Below are 19587 nucleotides of genomic sequence, written 5' to 3'. Positions count from 1 at the left end.
GAAAGACCTGTTTTCAGGAAATGGGGGCGGCGTGTAAAAGGATGTCAAACTGTCTCACCTTTCACCTCTAGGTCAAAGGTCATCTCTTTAATGTCATCTTCATTTTGGATGCTAACAGTGTAGAGACCCATCTGCTCCAGTCGGATCCTGACCAGGGTCAAAGTGCTGACAAACCTGCATCAGATCCAGAGGACACATCTAATATCCTGTGGAAAGGTTTAATGTTGTTTAATGGAGGCTCTGTGTTGAGAGGGCTCATTACCGGGTCTCCTGTTCCTGTCTCGTGTTGTGTCCACTAATATCAGTGCCTTCTTTAGACCAGCGAACGACGGGTTTGGGATACGCCTTGATCTCAACCTTTAACTCCACGTTTTCTCCCGGGTGCGCCGAGATGTTCCTGTCCGGATGTGAAGTAAGAGCCACGAAACCTCTTTCTACAGACAGACAGATGAAAATCACAGTCCATTAATACAGATGCTGCAGGAAGGGTTTATACACTGAAGTTCAAGGCTAACTATTAGCAATAGTATTATATTATATATACAATACTGTTTAAAGTTTGGGATCAGTAAAACAATTTTTAAAGAGATATTTCACTGCTGGAAGGTTGAATGTGCATTTAAATTGGGTCATTTATGTAGTAGAAATGTGAAATTATTTTAGAAGTTGGTGCCTTCTAGACTGAGAAAAGTCAGAAAATGTATTTTTGGCTCATGTGGATGGAAGACAACAACTCCCAGAATGCACTTGCTTCGCTGCCCTACGAGGACACTCCCAAGCCACGCCTACCGGTTACAGAGGGCAGTGTCGGGAGAAATGATACAGCTAGGCTACTAGTGACTCGAAACTGAAAAGACGGCGTTTTATGGTGAGATCCCCCTATGGGCGGGTTGAACACATGCGGGACGAGCTCCTCCTACTGGCTGGAGTCTCTCGCCTCTGGACAAAAGAGCCTCAGATGATCATGTTGCTAAATGACGATTTTTACGTCATCTGAGTTTTTTTTTTTTCCAGACACACAATACAGAAATCTCTCGTCTCAGGGGCACATTAACAAAGATTTGCATTGATCTACATCAGTTCCTCTGACTCTCGTTCCTCAAGGGTTCCTGTCTACGGCTGTTTGGATGCTGTGGTTTCATAATGTTCAGCAGAAGGTCTGCATTCGGGACCATGTCTATGTTCCCACAGCCCTATGTTCCCACAGCCTTATGTATCCCCATTTCTCCCAATTTCGTAGTCACTTACACTAACCCTAACCCTAACATACCCCTCACAGGAGGGAGACTTGTCTGGGATGTAATTGGGCTATCCCTGTACCAGCACAAGCACTAAAACCTACCCTTCATAGGGGACTAGGGCTTAATTAGTTAACATACCTAAACCTACCCCTCACTTGGCGCTTCCTGCTTAACTAAGTTCGGGGGACGGGGGGGTTAAATGAGAGAACATAGGACTGTGGGAACAAAGGCCTAATTTTCAAAATTTTCTGTAAAAAAAATTCTTAGAAATGTGGGAACATAGAGCCGTGGGAACATAGGGCTGTGGGAACATAGGGCTGACCCCCTGCAGTCACACGCATCGTGACGGAGCACAAAAATCACAGCCAGTTTTCCATCACAGGAGATGCTGTGAGACCAAGCGGCAACATTCTGATCTGAAAAATGAAGCCTACCCGGAAGTGCGAAAAACTGCAATACATCGAAAATCCGCTAGAGGGAGGTCCCAAAAGGGAGCAAATGTCCATAGCCCCCATGTTAAAATGTCCGTTTTCACAGCATAAATTCATGTTTTTACAGGTTGGTCCCATGGACTTTTATTGTATTTTTCGATAGCTTCCGAGTGCCTGACAACTGTGAGGGGGGTGAATTTTTTTCTAACGCGTTAGTTTAGATCGTATTTAGATATAAAATGTATGACAATAAGGGCGTGGTTAACTTTGATTGACAGCTTGATTGACAGCTGACAAGGCAGCGCCACGGAGAATGACAACATAAGAAGCGCCATTTTTTAATACAGTTGACATATAATACTACTGTTTCTGTATCATGAAATGTAGTTTTAAGAGTTTTTCAGGCGAGAATGTAGTTGTTTAAAGCTCAAATCTGTGGTTTATTTAAAGATTTATGAAAATTTTATCCAGTTGATCCAGCGATGACCGGGCGCTCGGCGTTCATGTACCCCGCCTGGAGCAGCCTTTCCTCGGCTAGGTTTGCCGCCAATGCCGCGGACTCTGGCGTCTCTGTAGTGGTTAAACATGAGATATAATCATAGACTGTAAAAAATATGGACAAAGCGTCTGTGACGTCACCCATAGACTTTCTGAAGAACGGGTTTGAAGCCATTTATGGGGGGTATGGGCGGCGCCATCTTGGAAAATCTTGGGAAATCCTAACCCCGCCCACCTTCTAACGCAGCGCGCGTCACTCAGCTCGTTCTGCTACTCCGGTTATTTCTGTGTATATTTTAGGCAACGAAATATGTTATAAAACACCATACTAACTCTTTTCGTTTTCATTTAAAGAAATCTTAAACATTATAGCCACACAAATGTGGTTCAGGCAACGCGTATTGATTATATTCACTGCACATAACGTTTGCCTATTTATAAAAAACAAAACAAAATATAAAACACAAACCTGCCTCTTTTCATTTTAAATATAATATAAAAATATTAAACATTTTATGGTCCAGGCAATATGTGCATTTGTACTAAACAACAGATTTTGCAGTAAACAACATTACAGATCATCTTCGTTGTATTAAAATTTAAAATGACAAAACTCAACCCAGTCTCTTTTTGTTAAATTTCAGTTTTATCAATATTAGCCATTATAAAAGTATAAGTAAAAGGTATAAGAAGCTATACAAATAAAGCAAACAATTCAGTCAAACATACAAAGTCAGCGCTCTAGTCTAACCATACATCGGTAAAGTTAAATAGCTTATAAAGTTATGAAACTTCCCCTCAGCCAAAACGATTGCCCAGGGAAAAAATTATAGATTCACGAGACCAAAAATCGCCCATTAGATATACACAAGACGAATTATATCTAATATATATATTATATAAATTTTTTACAGTCTATGTGTGAGACTGAGGGCTTGTTTAACGCCCTGCCCCTGTCTCTGCGTCTGGCAGACTCTGTTGACTCTTTTAAAAAAGATCTGAAGACTTGTTTATTTAAGAAAGCTTTTGGTTGATGGGTTTTCACTAGTGTCACTTTGATTTTACATATGTATATACATTTTTTATATTGTTTTGTTTTACCTTTCTCGTGTACAGCACTTTGTGATTTTATCTGTGAAAAGTGCTTTAGAAATAAACTTTACTTTACTTTACTTACTTTTAAAGCGAGAAATGCTGATTTAATTAGTGTTTGCATCAAAGCATCATTGAAAAGAAGCCAGCCAGATTTCTGAGCTCATGCACACATCAGATGATGAAGAACGCTCTTCAACAGCTCTGCTTTTACCAGAAAACGTCTCGGTTACTAATGTAACCCTTTGTAACCCTAATGGAACGGGAGCGACTGAAAGGGAACCGAGTAAATAGTGCTGACCAGTGTTATTTTAGCATTGAGATACTATTATAGCTTTTATTATATATTTTGAATTAGTTTTTATTTACATATTTTCTGCTTTTATTTTAGCAAAAGTATTTTAGTATTTTTGTTATTTGTTTTTTTGTATTTTTATTAGTTTTAGCTATTTTTTTTTCAGTTTGAGTTATTTTTGTACGTTAATCTACCGGTAAATGAAAATGTTTTATAAAACATTGAAAAATAAAATTACATTAATAATATAATTAAATATTATACAAAATAATGAAATAAGTAAATATTGTTTTTTGTTTTTAATACGTCTATATATATATATATATATATATATATTTTAGCACATCAAGCTAAATCTAAATGAAAATATTGTCTAAAACATTTTAAAAATAAAATAATAAAATAAATAATAAAAAAATTCAATTATACAAAAGATTAACCCAATATAGTAAATAACCTTTTTAAATTTTGATTTCAGTTAAAGTTCATTTTAATTTCTGAAACTTTCATTTCAAATAGCACAAGTTGTGCATGTTTTTAATTTGAAAACAATTTTTAGTCATAAATTGTTAGATAATAACCCTGTTGCTGACATTCACTGATACGAGTAGCCAAACTTTATGATATGCATTTATAGACAGAATAATGTAAACCTGATGAATCTGCTGTGTGATATCTGAACGGTGTCTTACCCAGAACGGTGATGTCAATACTGGCTGAAGCTGTGTGTTCCCCCACACCCTCATGCACATGACAAACATACTGTCCTGATCTGGCCAGCGAGATGTCCGTGATGTTGAGAGAGGACCGCATGCTCATGGACGACAGGACTTCAGTCAAGGGCTCAATGTCCCCCTCCTGAGAGTCAAAAATTGGGGTTTGCATCAGTGTCAGAAATGTACTTTTCTATTGAGATTTTTGCAGAGATATACATACTGCATATATTCTGTATATATATATTATACTGTATAGATTGTGGCGTGAGGAGCAAACGATAGACACTGTGGGCGTGGCGTCAGGCCTCAGAGAGGTGTTCATTAACATAAAAATGAGCAAAAAATGTCCAAAAAAGGGGAATAAAGTGTCCATGAGGATAAGGGTATCCAAAAAACAGGGAATCTGGTGTCCTTGCTGTGCTGGGGCATGTGACAAAGCGATTAAATTGCACTCACTGCAAAAAAAGTATTTCCAACTCATTATTGTTGACTTGTTTAGCAGTATAAATTTCTAAACTTTATTAAATCGAGATATATTTACTTGAGAAGGAAAATTACATATTAAGTCTTGTTTTCTGAGAAGTTAAAAATTAATTGAGTTAATACATTAAAAGAAATTGCCTAAAAACTTAACTTAATTTTGATACATTAAAAAAAAACAAGATTTTAAATCTTGTCATTTTGCATCTCAAGTAAATTTATCTTGATTTAAGAAAGTTTAGATATTAAAATCCTCAAATTCTGTGATATTCATTATGCTGATGTGCATAAACTACAGCTACAAACTTGCTTTTGGCTTTTCACTTTTTTCCCCGTCATTTTTTGATTTATCTCTTAATAAAAACACGTGTTCCTCATGACAACGGTCAGGGGAGAGGTGTGGCTGCACGTCTTGAGGTGATTTCAACATGTGGAGCTTCTCATGGGAGCTCTAAATCAGGGGTGCCCAATCCTGCTCCTGCCAATCGACTGTCCTGCACAGTTCATCTCCAACCCTAATCAAACACACCTGCCTTTAATTTTCAAGTGATCCTGTAGACCTTAATTGGTTGCTTCAGGTGTGTTTGATTAGGGCGACAAAGAAAACGTGCAGTGTTGGGGGTACTCCAGGACAGGTTTGAGAACCACTGCTCTAAATGCTCGAACGGAAAAATAAAGAAAACAAAGAATTAAATTTTCAGCCCACTCACGTCTTTGTTGGGAAAGTCCCAGGTGAAGAAGACGAGGTGCATGCCGTGAACGGTGCAGTAAACGTTCAGCGTCTCACCCTGTTTCAGGACCGTTTTGGAGGCGTTGATGTAGGGCTCCGGAGCCTCGGGAGCTGAAGACGTGTGTGAAAGAAAGAACAAAAACAGCTATTGTTTGACAGAAAACAAATCATCTGATGAGTTAATAAGTAGACTTGGTCCAGTCAATGATGGCACAGATAATGGAGGAGAACAGATGTGTAACACATGGGCTCTCTTCATCTTTTAACCATCAGTGAGCATTTTAACTCAGAACAGCTTCATTTAGCAAATAATCGCCTGTAATGTTGATACATGAATGCTAAATAAGGTCAGAAATGTCTGTAATATTAGGGCATTAGCAGACCTCAAGTTAATTCGTATGTATAGGAAAGAAAAATCACGAATATAAGATAAATGTTCTTAAATCAAGATACATTTATTTGAGAGGCAAAATTACTTCAGATATTAAGTCTTAATCGTTTACTGAAAAAAATGATAAAAATTAAGAAAGTTTATGCCTAAAACAAGAAAAAACACATCTGCCAATGGGGTCAGAAAAAGAAACTTAATTCAAAGGGAAAACTATTTTATTTTTCTGACCCCATTGACAGATATTTGTTCTCTTTCATAGGTTCACTCAACGCTGCGGATAGCGCAGTGGGATATTCTCTGAATGTGCCGATTGTCTGAAGCCCTATAGAATCACGCCAATTCATTGGCTGATGGCGCCCGCGCAATCTGGCTCCGCCCCGACGCGCTTACGTCGCATCATTACATATTTGCGCGCGCCATCTGCTCCTCAGATTTCTCTGCCTTCAGAACGAAGCGGTCACGTTTGCCCTTCGCTCGTGATTTTTCTGAGCTCGAAATTACAACTTCTGGATTATTCTCGGCGCTTCTGCGACTGTTCAAGCGGAACTCTGTTTCTCCTTACGGTGAAGTGCCATGGAATACCGACGCTGTACCCCGCCATGTGCTCGTTACATCGCTAACGACGACCCACACAGTAAGTGTGTTAAATGTTTGGGCTTTTCACATGCGCGCGAGGCAGTCATAGGATCGTCTAAATGCAAATTTTGTGAAAATTTGTTTCTCAAAACCCTCAAATCGTGGCTCGCGGTTTTTGAGGGGGAATCATTCGTCTCCCCCTGTCGCGCTCCCGAGGCCTCTCGAGGATCCGCGACTTGGGGTTCGGATGTAGAGCTTGAGGATGTGGAGTTCGAGCAGACGAGCCCCGCTCTTTCTCTCCCTCCCTCCCCTCGGCACGCCAGTCGAATTTTCGCACGATTATTTGCGCCCCAGCCCGAGAGCACGCGACGCGGTTTCTTTTGGGCTGGAGGATGTACTTTTTACCGAGGCCTCCGACTCCGAGGATTTCGGGCCAACTCTCGCCGATGAGGTTATCCCGCCGAGCGGCCAGGAAGCGCGGCCTACTGCGGCCTACGCGGAGCTCGTTGACGTACTTTCGCGCGCTACGGAGAAGCTCGCTATTGATTGGCCCGACGAGCCCCGCGAATCTCAGTCGTCAAAACTCGACGAGAGACTTCTCAGTGGCCCTAATTCTAGGCCTCAACGGAGAAAGCTGCCATTTTTCAGTGATCTGCATCACGAGATTTCCAGATCCTGGAAGCAGCCTTTCTCTGCGCGCCTCACTAATGCGGCAGCTGCTGATTTCACCAACCTAGTGGGTTCTGTGGAACAGGGCTATTCCGCCGTTCCGGCGATTGAGGAGACTTTAGCCGACCATCTTGCTCCGTCGTCCGCGCCGTCCTGGAAGTCGCGCCCCCTCCTCCCCTCTAAAGCATGTAGGACTACTTCCTCTCTCATTGGAAAATCCTACATGGCGGCTGGGCAGGCAGGCATGAGCCTGCACACTATGGCCATTCTTCAGGCCTACCAAGCGGACGTCCTGAAGGAAATGGACGAGGGCGATGGCGTGACCCCTGAAGCGGTCAAGGAGCTTCGTAAGGCTACGGATTTAGCCTTAAGAGCCACCAAACATACTGCACGCGCTATAGGTCGCTCTATGGCTGGTTCTGTTGCGGTGGAGCGCCACTTGTGGCTTAATCTCACGGAGATCCGTGACAAGGAGAAGGTTTTCCTCTTGGACGCCCCCTTTTCTCAAACAGGGTTGTTTGGTGAGGCGGTCAACACGGTGGTTGAAAAATTCCGCTCCTCCAAATCCCAATCGGCCGCGTTCAGACAGTTCATGCCCAGGAGGGCTAGGGAACCTTCTGCTCCCTCCCCTGTTCGACCCAGAGAACGTCCCTCTCATAGACCGGAGTTCTTTAACAGGAGGAGCGAACCGGTGCATCCCCCACCTAACACGGTTTGGGGAGCCCGTGGTCGCCCGTTTCCCCGTCAACGGCCTCACAAGCGCCTCCAGATGAAGCGGTCCGACAAACCGACCGCTCCGGCGGCCCAGAGCCGTTCCTGACCCTCGGGTCGGAAAAAGGAGAGCTCCTCTGCTTCCTAAAGGTTGGGACAGACAGCGCAAGCGTTTCTGCCCACCTCCCAGCTCTCCTTTCCTTGCCCTGTCACCTTCGCCTCTCAGAGTGTCTCGAAGTGCAGGCCATTTTTCACCATCTCTACTCAGCCCGGCGCGGGAGGAAGGAGACGCTTTTTGCTTTCTCCCTTCACCCCCGACACTCTCTATAACTGCCGGTCGCATCCTCGGAGGCACTTTTCGTTTTCCTCCGGAGCAGGCAGACCTGGTCACCATTACCCCAGCATCGATGCCTCCCATCACGTGCCAGGACGCCAAGGGCTCTCCTGCACAGTCAACTTCTCTACCCCACGTATGTCAACACGGCACCCTCACTCAGGTATGTCGTCTGCATTACAACATCCCTCTTCCTCTTTCACATTTCTTTCAAGAATGGGAGCGCTTACCAGGGGTATCGTCTTGGGTTCTTCGCACAGTTCGGTTCGGCTACACTCTTCAGTTTTGCCGCAATCCCCCCTGTTTCAACGGGGTCTTTCCTACTGTAGTAGACAGCGCCACTCAGGCTTCTGTACTTCAGCAGGAAATTTCATCCCTCCTTCTCAAAGGAGCAATAGAGGAGGTTCCTTCAGGGAAAACCGAACGGGGCTTTTACAGCCGTTATTTCCTGGTCCCGAAGAAGGGCGGCGGTTTGCATCCCATACTGGACCTCCGCCGACTGAACTTCTCCCTTTACAAAGGGAAATTCAAGATGTTGACGCTGAAAGCTATCATATCTCAGATTCGGCCAGGGGATTGGTTCGTGACAGTAGACCTAAAGGATGCTTACTTTCACATCCAGGTTGTACGGCGACACAGGCAGTTCCTCAGGTTCGCCTTTGGAGAAAGAGCGTTCCAGTACAGGGTCCTTCCCTTCGGCCTCGCTCTGGCCCCGAGGACATTCACGAAGTGTATGGATGCAGCTCTGGCCCCATTGAGGCTCCAGGGCATCCGTATTCTAAATTATCTGGACGATTGGCTCATTTTAGCCCAGTCCAGGGAGCTAGTGACCCACCACAGAGACATCGTCTTGAGTCATATCCAGTCTCTCGGTCTGAGGTTGAACTCGGAGAAGAGTGTTCTTGCTCCGGCTCAAAGCACCGTTTTCTTGGGGGTGAACATGGATTCCGTTCTCATGCAGGCCCGCTTGGCTCCTGCGCGGATTTCCAGTCTAATGACATGCTTGGCCCGTTTTTCGCTAGGCCATCATGTGTCTGTGGGCACTTGCCGCAGGATGCTGGGCCTAATGGCCACGGCCTCCTCCGTGCTACCGCTGGGCCTGCTCCACATGAGACCCTTCATGTGGTGGATGAAGCTCTCAGGGGTTCGGCCCTCTGGGCCAACCCTTCGCCTACTGAAGGTATCGCGCAGTTGCTTTCGAGCCCTGTCAGTTTGGCGGGACCCTCTTTTTCTTCGGAAAGGGGTCAGCATGGGTGCGGTATTTCGTCACCAGATGATTACGACGGATGCCTCTCTCACCGGCTGGGGAGCAGTTTTCGAGGGCAGACCAGCGTGTGGGGTCTGGACTGGCGAGACTCTCTCTTGGCACATAAACTGCCTGGAGTTAAGAGCCGTTTTTCTGGCTCTGCATCATTTTCTCCCTCTTCTGGAGGGACACCATGTAATTGTCAGAACAGACAACATGGCAGTGGTGTCTCATGTGAACCGGCAGGGGGGTTCTCGGTCGCGCACCCTAGACAGGCATGCGCTTCACCTTCTCCTGTGGTCTCAGAGCAGATTCCTATCTCTGAGAGCAGTTCATGTCCCAGGGGTTCTGAACCTCGCAGCAGATTTTCTGTCGAGGCAGAAACTCAGATCAGGAGAATGGATGTTGAACCGCCAGACGGTGGCCCTGATCTGGGAGGTTTTCAGAGAAGCGGAAGTGGACCTCTTTGCATCTCAAGAGTCGGCCCAATGCCCGCTTTGGTTCTCCCTGAGTCCCCCGGCTCCATTAGGGATAGATGCGTTCGCTCACCCTTGGCCAACGCAGAAACTCTATGGCTTCCCGCCCATCACTGATCCAGGCAGTCTTGGCCAGAGTGAGGGAGAGCGGAGTCCGCCTCCTCCTGGTAGCTCCGTTCTGGCCGTCTCAGCCATGGTTTTCGGAGCTAATTCCTCTGCTGGGAATTCCTCTGCTTCCCGGTCAGGGAAGACCTGCTGTCCCAGCTGCAGGGCAGGATATGGCATCCTCGCCCAGACATGTGGAAGCTGTATGTTTGGCCGATCAGAGGCCGTTAGCATTAAGTTCTGATCTCCCAACTGACGTTCAGGAGACCATTGCGAGTGCTAGAGCCCCTTCTACAAGGAGGCTATATTCCTCCAAATGGAAGGTTTTTGAGACATGGTGCTTAGCACATGATAGGAGCCCAGTTAACTGCCCTGTTGGTTCAGTACTGGAATTCCTGCAGGAGAAGTTTGCTTCTGGAGCAGCTGCTACCACTCTCAGAGTTTATGTCGCAGCTATTGCAGCACATAGGGAATCAGACGAGATTCCCCTGGGGAAACTAAGATTAGTTTCGGCCTTCATGCGTGGGGTTAAGCGCCTGAAACCGGCTCGCTCCCCTAGAGTTCCCTCATGGGACCTTTCTATTGTCCTAGAGGGTTTGACGAAGGCCCCCTTTGAGCACTTGGAGTCAGCTCCGGAGCGGATTCTAACTCTCAAGGTTTCTCTTTTGTTGGCTTTGTCCTCATTAAAGCGGGTAGGAGACTTACAAGCTCTTTCTGTTAGCGAGTCTTGCTTGGACTTTGCTCCTGGCTTGGTCAAGGTTTCCTTGAGGCCGAGACCAGGGTATGTCCCCAAAGTTCTTTCCACAACTTTCCGCTCGCAGGTGGTTAACCTTAACGCTTTCCACCCTCCTCCATTTTCTTCTGAGGAAGATAAGAAGCTTAACTTGCTCTGCCTAGTTCGTTCTCTTAAGATATATTTAGACCGCTCAGGCGGTTGGAGGAAATCTAACCAGCTTCTGGTTTGCTTCGGTGCTGGCCGCCGTGGGCTTGCTGCATCAAAGCAGAGGATTTCTCACTGGGTCACAGAAGCTCGTTGGCTTACGAGGTGCGTGGCTTGCCTTCATCTCTTAGCATTAGAGCACATTCCACCAGAAGTGTGGCATCTTCTCAAGCTCTTTTTAGAGGAGCACTTTTGGAGGACATTTGTGTTGCGGCAGGCTGGTCCTCTCCGCACACTTTTGTAAGGTTCTATAATTTGGATCTTGACATGACCCCGGGTTCCCAGGTTCTTTCTGTTTGAACTCATCTTGGTCGTTGTCTCATTTATGTACCAGTCATGGAAAGCGCTCTAGCTTGGCGAGTTTGGTATTCCGTTCCCACTGCGCTATCCGCAGCGTTGAGTGAACCTATGAAAGAGAACGTCTCTGGTTACTTGCGTAACCTATGTTCTCTGAATAGGGAACGAGACGCTGCGTTAGCTGCCAAGCTCCTCGCGCTGCTGACAGTTTTCTTTTCGGCAGAGAAATCTGAGGAGCAGATGGCGAGCGCAAATATGTAATGATGCAACGTAAGCGCGTCGGGGCGGAGCCAGATTGCGCGGGCGCCATCAGCCAATGAATTGGCGTGATTCTATAGGGCTTCAGACAATCGGCACATTCAGAGAATATCCCACTGCGCTATCCGCAGCGTCTCGTTCCCTATTCAGAGAACATAGGTTACGCAAGTAACCAGAGACGTTCTTGTTTTAAGTAAAATATCACTTAATTTTGCTTAAAACAAGACTTTCAGTCTTACTCACTCTCAGACTTCCATTCATCTTTGGAACACAAATGAAGATCGTTTTGATGAAATCTGAGAGTTTCTGTCCCTCCATAGACAGCTACACAACTGACACTCTGACGCTTCATAAAGTTCATAAAGAGATTGTAAAACTAAAAGAGAGGAGAGAGAGTGATAGAGCCAATTCAAAGGATAAGGATTATTAGGAGGCCATGATTGATAAGGGCCAATGGAGGGAATTTGACCAGGACACCAGGGTTACACCCCTAGTCTTTATGAGAAGTGCCACAGGATTTTTGATGACCACAGACAGTCAGGACTTCAGTTTAATGTCTCATCCAAAGGACAGACCATTTAAGAATGTTTCATTTTTACTGAAAAACAAGACAAAAGTACTTTTTTTTGCAGTGTATACAGCAATAAAATGAAATAATGAGCAAACCTTTGCTTAAGTGTCTCAATATATCAAACTTTACTCAGATTTGCAGTCTGCAAGTCAGGGATCTCAATGTGCACTCAATCATTTCTCATTCTGTATTTCATATTTTATAGCTCTATACTCTTACTGAATGATGACTAGTGACTCATTTGAGTCTGCTTTAATTCCTGAGAAACATCTGAGACAAAGTTGATACTTAAAGTTCTACTTCTATACTTCTAACTTTAGTTAGTGTGTAATGTTGCTGTTTGAGCATAAACAACATCTGCAAAGTTACGACGCTCAAAGTTCAAAGCAAAGGGAGACATTTGCTTTTAAAGAAATAGTTTTTTAAGGACTTCAACAAACGGCTGGTAGAGACTACACGACATTCCTCCCGGGTTAGAGACATCACTAACCCTAAAATTTACATAAACCCCGCCCCCGGGAACATGATTTATAGATTATCATGACAGAATATGCTAATCGATGACTAGAAGATAACTACACATCAGCTTCATAAATTCATCAACTAACCATTCAGAAATGTCCTGTTGCTATACATGTCTCCTCTTCTTGAGTCTCTACATGATTGTCTGACTCCGGTTTGAACATAAAAGGCTAATTTTTTTTTTGAAATGTTCAGTGCATGTCTGTGTGAGGTAAAAGGACACGAGCTGTTGAAGCTCCGCCCTCTGTACTGGGAGCAGCAGCTCATTTGCATTTAAAGGGACAGACACAAAAAGTCATCAGAGATTTATTTTACATCTCGTGAAAAGGGCATTAAACCACCCCTTTAAATGAAGAGTGACTGCGAACTCCAGTAAATCTACTGAGAAACATCAGAGACAAAAAAAATGACCCTTTTCAAAGCATGAAAGAGCATTTGAGCAAATATACCAAATATACTGAAGACGTAGAATGGGATGGACTCTTTCTCCTGGCCGTTCAGCTCTCCTCTGCATATGTAGTTTCTGTCGTCCAGGGCAGCGGTGAAGCCCACACTGGGGTTGTACGAGCCCTCCACCACCATATCTGTGTCTTTCTCGTACAGCGTGACGTTTATCGACGGGTCCGTCACCAGACACGGGATTGTGCCTTCCTCTCGTGTCTTAGTCACCATGCTGTGATCGTTCTTGAGGAACCACACCTCAGGATCTGAGGAAGACAGAATTAATAAATCAATCTGTGAACAAATAAATGCATGAGTGAATGAACGAACAAATCAAATTAATGAATGCATGAGTGTGAGAATCAATAAGTACATGAATGTGTGAGTGAACAAACGAACAAATCAATGTGAGAATCAATAAAGTGAATGATGACATCACTGTTTTCTGCAGAGCTCATTTAATAATTGATTAACTTTACAGTTATTGAACTGAACTGAATCAACACTGAACTGACTTAAGCTGGACAATGACAATAGTCTTTTTATCACTACTTTACAAGCGGTTTTGAAACAATCTGTACTGTATAAAGCGCTATATAAATCAAGGTGACGACTTGATTGTGTGAGTGATTAATGAACTAATCAATGGAAGAATCAATAAGTGAATGAACAAAAAAAAACAATCAATGTGAGAATCAATATGTGAATGGATGCTTGAGTGAATGAACAAACAAAAATGAATGTGCGATTCAATAAATGGAAGAATGTGTAAATGAGTGAACAAATGAATAAATGTGCAAATCAATATATGAATAAATGTGTAAGTGAAAAAACTAACAAATAAAACAATGTGAGAGTCGATAAATTAATGAATGTTAAAGGAGAACTCCGGTCAATTTTAAAATTGATCTAATTTTTTTGTAAATTTGGAGTGCTGTCAGTACAGAGAACAACGACAAAAATCGGTGTTGCCTACACCGAGTTATTCTATTTTTAAAATTTGCACCCTGTTGACTTAAATTGGGCAAGTTTTAAACCTGCTTTTAGCCTCTTAACATCCTTGATGTGTCATTACAAGTGCACAGGTCATGTGAGTGATTCCTTCAGAGTGAACACGAGTGAATCTGACTGCAGTAGATGTGAAAGATATTAATAAAAGTGATGTTATTTCAGCCAGCGCTCATACCTGTATTTACATCCTGTTTTCGGCTGAAGTCCACAGTAGTCGATTGTCGAGTTCACGCGCATATGTTTAGTACGTACGATCATGCGCCCAAACTCGACAATCGACTACTGTGGACTCAATGTTAAAATTGACCGGAGTTCTCCTTTAAGTGAATCAGATATGAATGCATGAGTGAATGAACAAATCGAACAATTGAATGAATATGTGAGTGAAAATTAATATGAGAAAATTAATGAACCAATTTTGAATATTTTCGTGAGTAACACACACTGATGATCTTACCAGGCACAAAGACAGCCACCTCTCTGGTCTCATTTGTCCCGTTCTCGGAGCACACGTAAACCCCGGTGTGTGTCCACGTCACCTGCTCCAGACTCAGAACACTGGACGTGGGACTTCGCGCCTCGGTGTGAAACGCCGGAACATTCTCCTCCCGCTTGTAGTGCCAGGTGACGTTCCTCCAGCCGGAGCAGGTGATGGTGAAGGAGGAGTTGATGGAGAGGATGACCTGTGAAACGCTGGGATTGAGTTCCAGACCTGAACCTCCCAGACAGAGCAGAACCAAACCTGCATTTTAATTTCTGAAACTTTCATTTCAAATATCAAAAATGTTTTGCATGTTTTTAATTTTAATTTAATTTGAAAACAATTTTTAGTCATAAATTGTTAGATAATAACCCTGTTGCTGACATTCACTGATATGAGTAGCCAAACTTTATGATATGCATTTATAGACAGAATAATGTAAACCTGATGAATCTGCTGTGTGATATCTGAACGGTGTCTTACCCAGAACGGTGATGTCAATACTGGCTGAAGCTGTGTGTTCCCCCACACCCTCATGCACATGACAAACATACTGTCCTGATCTGGCCAGCGAGATGTCCGTGATGTTGAGAGAGGACCGCATGCTCATGGACGACAGGACTTCAGTCAAGGGCTCAATGTCCCCCTCCTGAGAGTCAAAAATTGGGGTTTGCATCAGTGTCAGAAATGTACTTTTCTATTGAGATTTTTGCAGAGATATACATACTGCATATATTCTGTATATACACTCACCTAAAGGATTATTAGGAACACCTGTTCAATTTCTCATTAATGCAATTATCTAATCAACCAATCACATGGCAGTTGCTTCAATGCATTTAGGGGTGTGGTCCTGGTCAAGACAATCTCCTGAACTCCAAACTGAATGTCAGAATGGGAAAGAAAGGTGATTTAAGCAATTTTGAGCGTGGCATGGTTGTTGGTGCCAGACGGGCCGGTCTGAGTATTTCACAATCTGCTCAGTTACTGGGATTTTCACGCACAACCATTTCTAGGGTTTACAAAGAATGGTGTGAAAAGGGAAAAACATCCAGTATGCGGCAGTCCTGTGGGCGAAAATGCCTTGTTGATGCTAGAGGTCAGAGGAGAATGGGCCGACTGATTCAAGCTGATAGAAGAGCAACTTTGACTGAAATAACCACTCGTTACAACCGAGGTATGCAGCAAAGCATTTGTGAAGCCACAACACGCACAACCTTGAGGCGGATGGGCTACAACAGCAGAAGACCCCACCGGGTACCACTCATCTCCACTACAAATAGGAAAAAGAGGCTACAATTTGCACAAGCTCACCAAAATTGGACAGTTGAAGACTGGAAAAATGTTGCCTGGTCTGATGAGTCTCGATTTCTGTTGAGACATTCAGATGGTAGAGTCAGAATTTGGCGTAAACAGAATGAGAACATGGATCCATCATGCCTTGTTACCGCTGTGCAGGCTGGTGGCGGTGGTGTAATGGTGTGGGGGATGTTTTCTTGGCACACTTTAGGCCCCTTAGTGCCAATTGGGCATCGTTTAAATGCCACGGCCTACCTGAGCATTGTTTCTGACCATGTCCATCCCTTTATGACCACCATGTACCCATCCTCTGATGGCTACTTCCAGCAGGATAATGTACCATGTCACAAAGCTCGAATCATTTCAAATTGGTCTCTTGAACATGACAATGAGTTCACTGTACTAAAATGGCCCCCACAGTCACCAGATCTCAACCCAATAGAGCATTTTTGGGATGTGGTGGAACGGGAGCTTCGTGCCCTGGATGTGCATCCCACAAATCTCCATCAACTGCAAGATGCTATCCTATCAATATGGGCCAACATTTCTAAAGAATGCTTTCAGCACCTTGTTGAATCAATGCCACGTAGAATTAAGGCAGTTCTGAAGGCGAAAGGGGGTCAAACACAGTATTAGTATGGTGTTCCTAATAATCCTTTAGGTGAGTGTATATTATAATGTATAGATAGTGGCGTGAGGAGCAAACGATAGACACTGTGGGCGTGGCGTCAGGCCTCAGAGAGGTGTTTATTAACATAAAAATAAACATAAAATGTCCAAAAAAGGGGAATAAAGTGTCCATGAGGATAAGGGTATCCAAAAAACAGGGAATCTGGTGTCCTTGCTGTGCTGGGGCATGTGACAAAGCGATTAAATTGCACTCACTGCAAAAAATGTATTTCCAACTCATTATTGTTGACTTGTTTAGCAGTATAAATTTCTAAACTTTATTAAATCTAGATATATTTACTTGAGAAGGAAAATTACGTTTTCTGAGAAGTTAAAAATTAAATGTATTTCCAACTCATTATTGTTGACTTGTTTAGCAGTTAATACATTAAAAGAAATTGCCTAAAAAGCTGATGTGCATAAACTACAGCTACAAACTTGCTTTGGCTTTTCACTTTTTTCCCCGTCATTTTTTGATTTATCTCTTAATAAAAACACGTGTTCCTCATGACAACGGTCAGGGGAGAGGTGTGGCTGCACGTCTTGAGGTGATTTCAACATGTGGAGCTTCTCATGGGAGCTCTAAATCAGGGGTGCCCAATCCTGCTCCTGCCAATCGACTGTCCTGCACAGTTCATCTCCAACCCTAATCAAACACACCTGCCTTTAATTTTCAAGTGATCCTGTAGACCTTAATTGGTTGCTTCAGGTGTGTTTGATTAGGGAGACAAAGAAAACGTGCAGTGTTGGGGGTACTCCAGGACAGGTTTGAGAACCACTGCTCTAAATGCTCGAACGGAAAAATAAAGAAAACAAAGAATTAAATTTTCAGCCCACTCACGTCTTTGTTGGGAAAGTCCCAGGTGAAGAAGACGAGGTGCATGCCGTGAACGGTGCAGTAAACGTTCAGCGTCTCACCCTGTTTCAGGACCGTTTTGGAGGCGTTGATGTAGGGCTCCGGAGCCTCGGGAGCTGAAGACATGTGTGTGAAAGAAAGAACAAAAACAGCTATTGTTTGACAGAAAACAAATCATCTGATGAGTTTATAAGTAGACTTGGTCCAGTCAATGATGACACAGATAATGGAGGAGAACAGATGTGTAACACATGGGCTCTCTTCATCTTTTAACCATCAATGAGCGTTTTAACTCAGAACAGCTTCATTTAGCAAATAATCACCTGTAATGTTGATACATGAATGCTAAATAAGGTCATAAATGTCTGTAATATTAGGGCATTAGCAGACCTCAAGTTAATTCATATGTATAGGAAAGAAAAATCACGAATATAAGATAAATGTTCTTAAATCAAAATACATTTACTTGAGAGGCAAAATTACTTCAGATATTAAGTCTTAATCGTAGTTAAGTTTTAAAAAAATGATCAGAACTAAGAAAGTTTATGCCTAAAACAAGAAAAAACATCTGCCAATGGGGTCAGAAAAAGAAACTTAATTCAAAGGGAAAACTATTTTATTTTTCTGACCCCATTGACAGATATTTGTTCTTGTTTTAAGTAAAATATCACTTAATTTAGCTTAAAACAAGACTTTCAGTCTTACTCACTCTCAGACTTCCATTCATCTTTGGAACACAAATGAAGATCATTTTGATGAAATCTGAGAGTTTCTGTCCCTCCATAGACAGCTACACAACTGACACTCTGACGCTTCATTAAGTTCATAAAGAGATTGTAAAACTAAAAGAGAGGAGAGAGAGTGATAGAGCCAATTCAAAGGATAAGGATTATTAGGAGGCCATGATTGATAAGGGCCAATGGAGGGAATTTGACCAGGACACCAGGGTTACACCCCTAGTCTTTATGAGAAGTGCCACAGGATGTTTGATGACCACAGACAGTCAGGACTTCAGTTTAATGTCTCATCCAAAGGACAGACCATTTAAGAATGTTTCATTTTTACTGAAAAACAAGACAAAAGTACTTTTTTTGCAGTGTATACAGCAATTAAATTAAATGATGAGCAAACCTTTGCTTAAGTGTCTCAATATATTAAACTTTACTCAGATTTGCAGTCTGCAAGTCAGGGATCTCAATGTGCACTCAATCATTTCTCAATCTGTATTTCATATTTTATAGCTCTATACTCTTACTGAATGATGACTAGTGACTCATTTGAGTCTGCTTTAATTCCTGAGAAACATCTGAGACAAAGTTGATACTTAAAGTTCTACTTCTATACTTCTAACTTTAGTTAGTGTGTAATGTTGCTGTTTGAGCATAAACAACATCTGCAAAGTTACGACGCTCAAAGTTCAAAGCAAAGGGAGATATTTGCTTTTAAAGAAATAGTTTTTTAAGGACTACAACAAACGGCTGGTAGGAACTACACAACATTACATAAACCCCGCCCCCTGAACACGATTTATAGATTATCATGACAGAATATGCTAATCAATGACTAGAAGATAACTACACATCAGCTACATAAATTCATCAACTAACCATTCAGAAATGTCCTGTTGCTTCTACATGTCTCCTCTTCTTGAGTCTCTCCATGATTGTCTGACTCCGGTTTGAACATAAAAGGCTAATTGTTTTTTTGAAATGTTCAGTGCATGTCTGTGTGAGGTAAAAGGACACGAGCTGTTGAAGCTCCGCCCTCTGTACTGGGAGCAGCAGCTCATTTGCATTTAAAGGGACAGACACAAAAAGTCATCAGAGATTTATTTTACATCTCGTGAAAAGGGCATTAAACCACCCCTTTAAATGAAGAGTGACTGCGAACTCCAGTAAATCTACTGAGAAACATCAGAGACAAAAAAAATGACCCTTTTCAAAGCATGAAAGAGCATTTGAGCAAATATACCAAATATACTGAAGACGTAGAATGGGATGGACTCTTTCTCCTGGCCGTTCAGCTTTCCTCTGCATATGTAGTTTCTGTCGTCCAGGGCAGTGGTGAAGCCCACACTGGGGTTGTACGAGCCCTCCACCACCATATCTGTGTCTTTCTCGTACAGCGTGACGTTTATCGACGGGTCCGTCACCAGACACGGGATCGTGCCTTCCTCTCGCGTCTTAGTCACCATGCTGTGATCGTTCTTGAGGAACCACACCTCAGGATCTGAGGAAGACAGAATTAATAA

At 43.1% G+C, this 19587-nt stretch overlaps 1 protein-coding gene across 2 annotated transcripts in view; it reads right to left on the bottom strand.

Annotated features, from left to right (window-relative positions):
• Positions 1 to 19587, bottom strand: part of LOC307148128 (basement membrane-specific heparan sulfate proteoglycan core protein-like) — a 41682-nt gene that overhangs the window by 2282 nt on the left and 19813 nt on the right. For both annotated transcript variants that reach the window (XM_079853438.1, XM_079853439.1), the window contains exons 12-20: positions 19308 to 19565; positions 17322 to 17452; positions 14996 to 15161; positions 14489 to 14743; positions 13029 to 13286; positions 5464 to 5594; positions 4250 to 4415; positions 263 to 434; positions 59 to 174 (exon numbers count right to left, since the gene is read on the bottom strand). In XM_079853438.1, the coding sequence (XP_079709564.1) occupies positions 59 to 174; positions 263 to 434; positions 4250 to 4415; positions 5464 to 5594; positions 13029 to 13286; positions 14489 to 14743; positions 14996 to 15161; positions 17322 to 17452; positions 19308 to 19565 (1653 nt within the window). The remainder of the gene's footprint in view (positions 1 to 58; positions 175 to 262; positions 435 to 4249; positions 4416 to 5463; positions 5595 to 13028; positions 13287 to 14488; positions 14744 to 14995; positions 15162 to 17321; positions 17453 to 19307; positions 19566 to 19587) is intronic.

This window comes from Squalius cephalus (genome assembly GCF_949319135.1).
Source record: "Squalius cephalus genome assembly, chromosome: 20".
Lineage (NCBI taxonomy): Eukaryota > Metazoa > Chordata > Actinopteri > Cypriniformes > Leuciscidae > Squalius > Squalius cephalus.
The sequence above is the reverse complement of the archived record's forward strand: the minus strand, read 5'-3'. Positions and strand labels throughout refer to the sequence as shown.